The sequence below is a fragment of the Haliotis asinina genome, chromosome 5 (genome assembly GCF_037392515.1).
Source record: "Haliotis asinina isolate JCU_RB_2024 chromosome 5, JCU_Hal_asi_v2, whole genome shotgun sequence".
Taxonomy (NCBI): Eukaryota; Metazoa; Mollusca; class Gastropoda; order Lepetellida; family Haliotidae; genus Haliotis; species Haliotis asinina.
In genome coordinates, this window is record NC_090284.1 from 28,464,772 (window position 1) to 28,477,391 (window position 12,620).

The 12,620-nt window shown below is 38.1% G+C and overlaps 1 protein-coding gene across 7 annotated transcripts; it reads left to right on the forward strand.

The window, feature by feature from the left end:
* Positions 1–1,418: 1,418 nt before the first annotated feature.
* Positions 1,419–12,492, forward strand: LOC137283589 (spermine oxidase-like). 7 transcript variants are annotated; one of them, XM_067815172.1, is made up of 5 exons: positions 1,419–1,785; positions 2,650–2,733; positions 3,651–3,790; positions 9,934–10,080; positions 10,489–12,492. In XM_067815172.1, the coding sequence occupies exons 3-5, from the start codon at positions 3,672–3,674 to the stop codon at positions 11,630–11,632; spliced, it is 1,410 nt and encodes a 469-aa protein (XP_067671273.1). In that variant the 5' UTR covers positions 1,419–1,785; positions 2,650–2,733; positions 3,651–3,671; the 3' UTR covers positions 11,633–12,492. The 7 variants fall into 7 exon arrangements, with proteins under 7 accessions (XP_067671273.1, XP_067671271.1, XP_067671270.1 ...); XM_067815170.1 differs by lacking the exon at positions 2,650–2,733 and having other exon boundaries at positions 1,445–1,614; XM_067815169.1 differs by lacking the exon at positions 2,650–2,733 and having other exon boundaries at positions 1,487–1,725.
* Positions 12,493–12,620: the final 128 nt, after the last annotated feature.

Here is a 12,620-nt window from a genome sequence, read left to right on the forward strand (position 1 = left end):
TCAATAACGTGTCAATGGTTGTCACATTATCTGCAATGTTCAGTGTACATATTTATGGTCAGCCTGTGGAAATATCAGAACTTTTCTCTGAAGTATAAGACGGAGAACTTTAGTAGAACGTTTTGTCCAGACGGTATGTCTTGATAGGCCATTGCAATATCGCGACATCACCTATTCATGTTGAAGACCCAGGAAAGAATTGATCTTCGGTAGCCCATACGTCATTTCATCCATACTGCCCAGCTCGAGGACTGTCCCGTTGATCACTAGATTATCTGGTCCAGATTACATTATTCACAAACAGCCGCCACATAGCTGGAATATTGCGGAGTGTGAACTCACTCACTGATTATATTTGTGAAAAGGCAATGTGATTCTTCGAAAGCATTTAGAAGTTGGCGTAGTGATGCAGGACAAACTTTTATGGATAGCAACTTCTAGAAGAACTTCTTCTCCATAAAATTTGTAATGTGAAAAAGACAGTGTTGTGTACATATTGTAGTGGTATGCTGTACACTATATTTATAATCGAAGTCTGCCGATGTCACCGTCATGTTTGTACATGTTTGTGCATGTTTGTAACTAGCTTCGATATATAAATCAAATAATCACTTAAACATATAAAATATGAAAACTAGCAAGTTCATTTGGCATTGACCTTGACCTTTAAACGGTTCGCATGGCCATTGTTTGAGTAGGTGAGTTTAATTTTACGCTGCACTTAGCAATATTCCAACTTTATGGCGGCAGTCTGTAAATAATCGGGACTGGATCAGACAATCCAGTGATCAAAAGCATGAGCGTCGATCTGAGCAACTGGGAAAAGATGAAATGTGCCAACCAAGTCATCGAGTCTGACCACCCAATCCCGTTAAATCGGGTTACCACGGTGACGCCCCCGAAACATCATTTTGTACGGCACTTTTTATTTTGGCAACAATTGCTTTAATATAATAGTGACTCCGAGCTCTGAACCATTGTAATTGGTCTTCTGTGTTGACACACCAACAATTTATCAGGAAATATTTAATTTATGTCCATATTTGCATGCATGCATTCTCAAAAATGATAAAATCACCATTTTGTGTAGATATAATCTTTTATGTATAGCTGTCATGATCTCAGATAAATATGATGGTCACCATAGAAACGCATTAAAATGGCATATTGCTTGACATTTTCAAGTCTGACGACATTGGTTTTGGAAAACTAGAGATTCCAAGCTTTCCCACAGAACCATACACATCTGGCTATACCTTCGGTAGAAGTATTTCAAAAAAATTTCACCAAATGCCACTGCACCACATGCTATGACACGTCGCTGTCATTACTGCATTCGTAACTACTCGCCTCTTTCCTTAATGACACCAGTAATGACATTCGTAACTACTCGGGTCATTCCGGTTACGGAAGGTTACGGAAAGAGGCGAGTAGTTACGAATGCAGTAATGAACGCATTTCATTACTGTTGTTAAACAAACTTGTCAGTTCCGAATAAACATTTCCGAATGTCAGACCGGTTCACTTGATATGCTGCGTTGGCGCTTCCCAAAGTCGACCCAGCTATGACAAACATCGCGCGTTGGATGCGTTGGTTTTATCTGACTCGTGCTAGTGTGTTTGCTACTGTGTAACTTCCGGTTTGGTCGTACTTTTAGGTCGTCGCTATTTTAAGTGGATACACAACCCAAGGAAACACCACTATAAACGGCTGTTACTTTCAGTGTAAACATTTTTGGAGACGTTTCGAGACACGATAGTCGTTGTCCCACCTGCAGGATAAATGTAAACTATTTCAGTCAGGTTTCCGTAAGATGTCATCTCTCTCTTGTCACAAAATCGTACAGTAGTACATGGAACTGAACGAGTACATTGATTCGTTAATGTTAGCATCTCTAATTTTGGTGCAGATGTCGCCGATTGTGTCAATCTCGTACATGCACCTTCCATAAGCTGGTTCCCGGCTCCCATTGCGTGCGCGCTATATTGCGATATGCAAGGCGGAGTCCAGCTTTGTATCTTCCATTGTCATGTCATGTGCATACTGCCATTGTGCACATACCAAACTTCAGGAACAATTCTTTTCTTGATCAATGAGGTATTTGTTAGATCTGGCATAGCATAGATTATTCTGGTTAGGGACCTGTTATTGACATTTTTCAGCGATTTTTAATCATTGGATCTATTGTTTCTTAACATGATGTAACTTTTTTTTTCTTGATAATAGATTAGCAATTCACTGACGTTTCCTGATTGTTTAAAGTTGCTGATAGTTTTTCTTTGAAATGGGTTCAGCAGGAAGGGCTATGGTACATATTGTGCTTTCAGAAAGCAACTTACGATTTTTGATATTTTTCATGTTATTACCTTAAATTGCAGGGAATGCAAGCAGGTTGCATTTCCTTATATTGAGGCCTTCCGTTATCATCTGTTAAAAGACTAATACTCAATAAGGACTGAGATTAGTTGACTGGCCTCCTAGTCAGTGATCGAAATAACGGCCTGCCCGACTGCCCATGGCCAGTAAATTTTGAGTCGGGCTGCCTGGAAATTCTCTCCACCACTGGCTGAAATTTTTAAGGTTGACCTACTTTCTGTTCGCTCTCAGGATGATTCCGTTATAATTGTCATCTCATATTTTGATTTAAGAAATGAATGAAAGCTACGAGCATATTCCATAATTATACATGGACATCTCTTCAGCCGGTGAAGATAGCAAAGCTGGCTGGCTGAGTAAGCTGCGCTATGATTGGATATCTGTAGAAACATGGTTCAATAAGAACCAATCAAAGATAGAGTTACTTAAAGGTGTACAGGCAACTTTCAAGATGGGCAGGCAACATTTATGGGCCACCAGCCCAGCTGTCAGGTTGAGTTGAAAAATTATTTCAATCACTGCTCCTAGTATCCTCTGAAACTGTGATGCAGGGCTGTTTCATTTCTGCCCCCAAACTGTGACAGACCAGTGCCACAGATAGTTTAGATATGGAATACACGAAAAACAAATTATAGTTAAAAGGTTCAGTCAACAAAAAGTTGTTAGTTCATTTTTTTAAGAAATAATAGACTCTGTATATATGTGTGTGTGTGTGTGTGTGTGTGTGCATTTGTAATGCCAAAAACAATACAGATCAATGATATAATTACGCAAATAGCTTTAATATGGGTACGGACCTCTAAATGTCACAGGTATAAAAAAATAATAATAACTAGAAAATTCAATGACATTTGAACTGGAATCATTGCAAGTAACAAAACGTAAATTTAGTGAAATTGTCTGTCAGAAATATGAAGCCGAATTGAATACCACTGTGACTTGACCCACTTATTGTGTATGGCCGGAAAATGATGATTCAGTCAGAATGTTTTAACATAACTGTTCTTTTCATTTGATTATACAAAACGTGTATGTGAAGTTAAAGCCTCACTCATGGTTAGTGACATATTAAGTATTTAGTTGACTACTGATTTTATGGTCAAACTACTAATTTTGATCCTTTAAACTCCCGTTTGCAACACTTTGGGGTTTGGCATCACTGCTTATGTTCCAGTGAAAGCAAAACATGAGAGCTTAGTGCTAGTTAAGTTACTTATCTTACAAACATAGAGACTTAAATTGGACTTAAATGAATAGTGTTTTCACATTACAGTGATGTGAGCACAGCTTTCTGATGGCAGACATCCCATGTCGTGTAGTGGTGATTGGGGGTGGACTAGCAGGGGTCTCTGCAGCAGAGCGTCTTGTACAGGCTGGAGTGACAGGGGTCCAAATATTGGAGGCTTCACACAGGTTGGTTCATGGGTATTGTGGATCCCAAACACAAACTGTCTTCTAATCATGTGTTGTTGTGCAGTATTATGTATGTTAATGGTTTTGGATATGTAAATATTGGAATTTTCATAGGAGGTGCAATTATTTGTATATTGATGGGCTGGTTCTTTGTTGTACAGTGTTATTCAGGATTGTATTTGTTGACATTCATCAGCTGGTGAGGACTCTTGATGCAGAAAACATGTTTTCTTCAATTAATTTACAATTTCATACATTAAAGAATTGTTGTGAAAAGGTTATACTATTTATGTTGCAAAGTACAAAGTATTAAAATAGTTTTGTAATTTTCAGTGTAAAATTTAGTTCAGATGAGGTTCAGAAAGTCTAGCTAGGCTATAACTGTTATGAGTTTTCCTAAAAGTATTATCAGGATTGTGAAAACAGATCACTTCCCTTGATTGTCAGTGTTGCTCCTCAAAGCACAATGCTTGTCACTGCCTCCATGTTGTAGCCAAGGTGTGGTAGTACTGGCATGGACACAAATGTGAGCAACATTGTTTGTTATTATAAGTCATTTCAATGCATAATATGGAGATAATGTTTGAAGGGTTTGTTAATTGTACATTTCATTGACATACTTTGTAATTATTAAGGTTGAAGTAATTTACTTAGAATTTTCATGTAGTGATGTTAAGAATCATTTCCTTTGCAAGTCTTAATTTTTGCTTTGTAGTTTTCTGAACCTCACCAAGTCAAAGGAAAGAAATAATGACCGTGAATATAGACAAGAATAAAATTTTGGTGCGAGTTGAGGATTTTTGTGACTTGCATCCACAAGGATTGTGTCGGTGAACGAAGTGCTTCCTGGAATTTTCATCAGCTGCAGAATGTCAGCAATACAACATCAGACATTCTACTAACAGTGATATGAATCATAAAATATCAATTAAAAGTAATGTTTTTATCTGAATGTTTATTTATAATGCCTGTCATCATGGAGAGTTATTTTTGTTGCAACGTGCCCTCCTCTTAAGATTTCTTTGTGAGTAAGTTTACTTTGTGCTACTAACATTACAAATGTCTGTTGTCTGGTCCAGACTTGATTATTTTAATTGACACCAGTCAAACTGGTGTTTTATTGCTAAGTGTGGCATTAAAGGAGAATGCTGGAAAATTGCAATAACTGATTGTATTGAAGATAAAGTTATCAGAAACATGTACTCCAGTTTTTAAAGCAAAAGTATTCATACCCTGCAACATGGCTTGCAGGGTTGTTATTTTGAACACTGCATCCATACATGAAAATTAACCTTTTCTGGAGCAGAACATAAAAACAGATCAATATTCCTTTACCAAACATGGCATGTATATATATAGGTCTGGTGGTGAACTGGTGCCTACTGGTACTGTTGGATATCTGAATAAATTGATGGTGGTATTCTTTCTGGAGCAGAACTTGAAAGCCTTTCTTTACTCTCTTCCACTTTGTGGTTATTCCGGAACCTAGAGACATAAGTCAACAGTACTACTCTATATCCAGTGTCAACATTACTGAGGTACAGCAAACCATAGAAGCACTCACACAGTTTATCGTTAATACAAGCATGCTAGTATATAAATAGTATGTTTTCCTTAGATCAGTTTCTGTTATCTTGGCTTCAGCCATTATGCATATTCCGCTACCAAGTCTGTTTGAACACAAGTTTATTCACATGTGACGTCATATGACACATGCTGACCATACTTTATAAACCTGTCTTTTGCTGTTGTTATTGTATTTGGAAAGACGGGGTATTGTGTGTTGCATGAGGTTGCACAGCATCATCGAACAATAGAAAGAGACATCATAGATTTTGCAGCAGTTTTCAGCTGACGTTCATTCTAGGTTGGAGCCCCAAATACTGCTGTCTTGCAATAAATACAACAGCAACTAAAGAAGTACCTGTTTTATACATTGTTTTCCATTTTGTCAACTTGAGTGCCTTGGCATTAGACTCTCTATTGTGTGCCATTTGCTGACTGGATGTCATTCTAAGGTTATGACTGAACACCATAACTATTTCCATAAGCCAAAACTTGGGAAATATACATTGTCTTAACCAGTATTAAATAATTTACCTGTAAATTGCAGATTTCGGGACAAAAATTATCTGTTTGATGATCCTCAGCCAGGCTGGGATCTTGTATGGAGAAAAGATAAGTATTCATGAGAACTAGGATTCTAATTTGCTTTCAGCAAAATCATTCCTTGCTGTAGTGTAATTTTTATCCCCTGGCATGTAATGCGGGGGGATATAGTCAATGCCTCATCTTTGTTTCCGGAGCATAACTCAGAAACTGTTCAATATTTTTAGACCAAACTTGATAGATATAATAATCTCAACCAATGGTTGTGCCTTTTGTTATTTACAGGGTTTGGGCACTTTTATTATTTTTTTTGTTTTTCCACGGAACATTTTGGTGTTAGTCTAATGGTGGGATGGGCTTCGTTTCTGGAACTCAAAAACCGTTCAATATTTTTCTGCATAACTTGGTAGATATGTGTGGCAGACCCCAAAGTGGTGCCTTTTCCTATGTACAGGATGTGTGTATTATTTATTGTGATGTATTATTTTCTCGGTTTCCATGGAAACGTTTCGAACCTTGTCTGTAAAGTGAGAGATGTGTAATGTTTCCGGAGCAGAACTCAAACACTGTTAAATATTTTTCTGCAAAACTTGGTAGATATGTGTGGCAGACCCCAAAGTAGTGCCTTTTGGTAGTTACATGTTTTTGTGATTTATTACTCTTGGTTTCCATAAAAACATTTCAGAATTAGTCTCAATTAGTCTTCGTTTCTGGAGCACAACTCAAAAACTTCTAAATATCATTCTTCATAACTTGGCAGAAACGTAGGGGAGACCCTAAAGTGGTGCCTTTTGTTATTTACAGATTTTTATGATTTATCATTTTTCCAGTTTCCATGGAAACGATTCTGACAGTCTCAAAATGAAGGGAAGGGCTTTCGTTTAAACTTAAAAGATATTTGAAGCAGACCACATGGTAATTTTTATTGGCATTTTTATTTTTCCTGGTTTCCATGGAAACAATTCTGACTTTTTCAAACAATTCAAAATGGAGGGATAGGTTTCGTTTCAGGAAAAAAACATTTGATATCTTTCAACAGATCTGGGCAGATATGAGACAGATCTTAAGTGGTGCCTTTTGCTATTTACATATGTATGGCATTTATGTATTTCATGACTTCCATGGAAACTATTCAAACTTAATCTAAGAAAACATCAAGTAAATGTCAGATGATTTGTCCTTTCAAATATGTGGGGGCCGGGGGGGATATGTCATCTTCTGATGACTCTTGTTCCCAATTTCCATTAAAACCATTCTCGGACCTAGTCTCTAAAGGGAGATGTAGGCCTCCCAGACCACAGCTTGAAAGCCATTCAATATTTTTGACTTGGCAGATATAACATATGATATGATGTTGAACAAGGTTAAATGTAGATACTGAAATTTAGTTTCATGAAAAAATATCAGCACGATACACAAAATACACATCATAATGCTACACATTGGTTAAATTGTTGGGCTACACAGGATTTTGCGATGACTGTTCCCTAGACCAGGGATTTTTTGTTCATAAATATGAGATGTCAGTAATAAGAATGGTTCTGATTATCTGTGTATTGTTATATGTTTTTATCGTTTACATTGTAAATAAGAGAAGAAACTGTAAATAAGAGAGGAAGCCAGAAATGCTGATAAGAACCATTGTCGTTCACTGTGGTTTTGTATCATCCATGCTGTCACGCTGCATAAATATTTGGACAGTTTTTTTATCTCAGCATTTAATGCTGGGGGATATAGTCGACGCCTCGTCTATCTGTGCATCTGCATTTTGTTTCCAGAGCATAACTCAGAAACCGTTCTATATTTTCAGACCAAACTAAATAGATATAATAATCTCAACCTATAGTTGTGCCTTTTGCTATTTACAGAGTTTTGGCATTTTTATTTTTTTGTTTTACCATGGAACATTTTGGTGTTCGTCTAATGGTGGGGTGTTTCATTTCTGGAGCAGAACTCAAAAACTGTTAAGAAAATTTCTGCAAAACTTGTTAGATACATCAGTCAGAACCTAAAGTGGTGCCTTTTGGTACTTACAGGTTTTTGTGATATATTATTTTCTCGGTTTGAATGGGAACATTTCGGACTTAGTCTCAAAATGGAGGGATTGACTTCGTCTCTGGAGAACTCAGAATCTGTGCTTTTATTTTTCTGCACAACTTGGTAGATATACCAATCAGAAGCTAAAATGGTGCCTTTTTCTAGTTACAGGATTTTGTGATGTCTTCGTTTCTTGGTTTTCATGGAAACAATTCAGACTTTGTCTCAAAAGTGAGAGGTGTGTTTCATTTGTGGAGCACATCTCCAAAAGTTCCTAATATCTGTCAGCAAAGGTTGGTAGATATATGTGGCACACCCCAATGATTCTGACTTAGTCTCACCTGTGAAGGTCCCGGGGTAGAATAGGCCTTCAGCAACCCATGCTTGCCATAAAATGCTTGTCGTAAGAGGCAACTAACAGGATCGGGTGATCAGGCTCGCTGACTTGGTTGAAACAAGTCATCAGTTCCCAGTTATGCAGATCAATGCTCATGTTGTTGATCACTGGATTGTCTCATCCAGACTCGATTATTTACAGACCGCTGCCATATAGTTGGAATATTGCTGAGTGCAGCGTAAAGCTAAACTCACTTACTCATTCACTCACTGACTTAGTCTCAAAATGGAGGGATGGGCTTCGTTTCTGGAGCACAACTAGAAAACTATTTAATATCTTACAGCAAAATTGGGCAGATATTTGAGGCAGACCACAAAGTGGTCCTTTTGCTATTTACAATGCCTTGGCTTTTTATCCCCCCGGCATGTAATGTCATAGCATTGCATCAACAATGACACAAGCTTTTAAATTCTCTCCATATTTGAGATACTTTGCATGTCAAATACTTAGGTTTTGTGCATCAGGTCAAACACTATGGAAAGTATGTTTTTGCGCATGATACATGTAGAATTTTATTGGACTTGAAAGTGAGGGTTGAAGTTAAAGGACATAAATGTCCCTGTGGCACCCAGGGGGTTAAAATATCTTAGTATCATAGTAAAGTTATTGCAACAACCAGAGATTTATCTTTCAGAATGTTATTTGTATCCCGGAGCGCTATTTACATAAGCAATATACTGCTTGTTTACCAATCCGATTCTTCTTTTGGAAATAAATGTGTTTAAACCAATTAATAGATATTTATTTGTATGAATTCATATTCAGTTCAGCGGACCAGCCTCAATATCCCGAACAGTGTCAGTCAGTGATCTGGCTCCCATTTCACAAAGTGAATACATGACAGGTTTTGTGGATAACAACATCTATTTATCCTTTACACTAGGTTTCAGAGCTGATTCTTGCTCCTTCATGATTTGAATGAGTCAGTAAAATGAATGTAGATGTACAAAGATAACAATTTAACTTCGAGAATGTGTAAAGATGACAATATGATTGTGAAGCCAATGAGATTGGATTACTACACGAAGAAAACAATGTATTACAATGACAAAGTTAAGAGTGGGGGAGGGGTGTGTTGATAAGAGAGCGAGAATGTACAAAGTTAACATAATTATGAAGCCAATGAGATTGGATTAATGTACAGGAAATGTACAAAGTGTTGCTGATGGACTAAGATAACGCCATAAACCCAGGGAAGGTAAATGCCTTGGTTCATGTGCTGGCTTCTTTCTCTGGATCTCAATGCTTTCCTGAAGTTTCCTCCTTTTCCAGTGATGTTGGTGTGTAGAATCTTGGCTTGTTGCTTAACTACCTTATTTCCTGGTAACAAACACAGATTCTTGTACTAACTCCTGATGAGGGAGCAAGAATTACCTCTGTAATGTCATGTAAATAATAAAAAGAAGGTTCTAAATGCTTGTCAAAACACTCTGTTTCACAAAGTCCTTTTAAGGCTAGGATCTGGTTACTTCTTTTGTAGCATTCATACCTCCTGTACTGTAACATTGGGTTTACAAATGCTTCCAGAAATGTTAATGTGACTCCATGAAAGTGACTGACTCTGTGACTACACAGTGTGCTTATGTTATTGATGTTGTAGATGTGGTGGGCGTATGAAGACCATAAAATTCGGGGAAGGCATTGTGGAACTTGGAGCCAATTGGATCCATGGAGCAACGCTTTCCAACAGTGTCTTTACATTGGCTGCACAAAACAATCTGCTGAACCCATATGTGTTGCTTGACAGGTAGGACAGTTTGACGAGAAACAGGTTTATGAAAAATGATTTATCATGTTGACTTGTGTGAGACCTGGTGTCAGCAGCTCCTTCACTTGAAATGTGATGCTATTGATGTGTTTATTACTTGATGTGGCTCAGGTCCAGTTCAGGGTCCAGCTTATCCACTGTCTGTTGTGACTTTTGACTGTTTAACCAAGCCGACATAATCATGTATCAAACACATCACCTCTCACATCAGACCCTTACATCAAGCACATAGCCAGTCAGATCAAACATGTTGCACCATTTCACAGACTATAAGTAAATCCAGCATCTCCTCACGTGGCAGCTAAAGTTTTCAGGTTGAGAAACAGTGCCTTGGTGATATATTTTACTGTAACTGTCATTGTCAGAGCTTGGCATTGTGTATTGCAGGATGGAAGGCTACTGTTACACGTCATCTGGGCATGTCATTGACCCTCACTTGACCAATAGAGTATGGACCATATACCAAGCTCTAGAACAGGAATTAGGAGGACTTTCTAGGCAAACCAAAGACAGCCATAGTATCCCCCTGGAATCATGGTACAAAAACAAATTTGAGAATGCTTTGGCTTTGTTTAAAACTCAAGAACAAGAAGATGCTCGAGCTGTCATTAACTGTTTGTTGAATCTGATACAGTTTCATAATGGTGGCTTCCTTGAAGATGCAGACACACACTTGAGTGCCCAGTATGAAGAGCTACCTGGTGGAGAGGTGAAACTGCCTAGTGGATGTGCTTCCATCCTGGATGCCGTTCTCAACACCCTGCCCAAAGGCTCAGTACAGTATAACACAGAGGTGACCAACATTCATCTGGACACAGCAAGACCAACACCCAAGGTGAAAGTCAGATGTAGGAATGGAAGACAGATGATGGCAGAGCATGTGATAGTAACCTGCTCTCTGGGTTTCCTCAAGAGGCACCACGGCACCCTCTTCTCACCACCCTTATCTAGTCAAAAGGTCCATGCAATTGAAAATATTGGCTTTGGCATAGTTAGCAAAATATTCTTGTATTACAAAATACCTTTCTGGGTGCAAGGTCGCGGGGGTATCAAACTCTGCTGGAAAGAACATGAATCACGCCCTGTGGGTAAAGAAGAGTGGTACAAGAAAATATTTGGTTTTGATGAAGTCCTCAATAACCCTGGTGTTCTGGTAGCTTGGTTGTCAGGAGATGAGGCAACTTACATGGAACGTCTGCCATTACAGGAAGTAGCCAATGTTTGCTCAGATATCTTAAAAACATTTTTAGGTAACCCTAGTCTGCCTTCCCCTACCCGGGTCTGTCGGTCAGAGTGGAGTGATAACCCATACATCTGTGGGTCTTACAGCTACCCCACAACATCCAGTCCACAAAGCCTTGTCCCACATCTTATGGAGCCAGTGTGTTCCTCAGACCAAGTTCCACGGATCCTGTTTGCAGGGGAAGCAACTCATCCAACCTTTTTTTCTACTATGCATGGTGCCAGGTCCTCCGGTATGAGGGAAGCCAACAGGATCATCAGTTTGTACAACATGCGACCAAAACTCTAGCATCATCTAGCTCATCTTGACTGGTGCCTGTTGATTTTAAAAGAGAAATGCAACACACATGCACACACAGCATTTTGGTCTTGAATTTGTATTCATGTAGGTACAGTTTCAAGAACTTTTCTGTCCTTTTAAAAATATGCAGTCTTCCTTTCTTTATTTGACTCTCATTCAGATTCACCTTTTTGACTTTGACACTTACATTGAGAAAAAGAGGAAAAGATGCATTCAAAATATTTTTGAAATTTTTGAAGAGTTATTGCCTACAATATGGTTTGCATTCATAAAAGGCAAGGCCATTTGTCAAAATATGTGACTGATGCAATGTGCATTAATATAATATTCTATTATCATAAAGCTAGTGCTCTCACAGTGTTCACTGTTTATTGATATTTGATGCTCATGAAGCAGATGAGAACTTTGGATGCTATGAATTAATATGTATGCATATTTACAATAAATACATATGGCAGAAAGAAACATAATTATACACATTGCACACTCTAACCATTTTCTTACTTTAATATATGTCTGCATCTTCATAAAAGTAGTTTCATGCAGGAGATTTTATGAACCTGCATCCACCAATATTTGCATCACAAGTTGCACTTCGGAGGGGATCAGTTTGATTCTGGCTGATTAAAAACATGTGCCATGAAATAATTGAAGGAATTTTCCCATGGGCTGCCACATCAGTGCTTTGGATTTTCATTTCAGCTTTTTCCAGTAATCATTTTGAACATGTACATTTAGGAGATAAACATCATGTGTTTGCCAATTTCTGGGTGTTACTCAGTATTTGAAGCACGGAATAAATGTGGAACCAACGGAGTCATACATAATAAAGGCATGGTTGTTATGTGTGCAGTTGTAAGGTTTTATGTTTGTTATCTGAATGGTGTGAAGATTTTATGGTGGAATGTGTTATGTTGTTCATAAAGTAAATTCAGGGTTTTTTGTCCTATCCTCTGATAAGGACTCACAGGAAGTT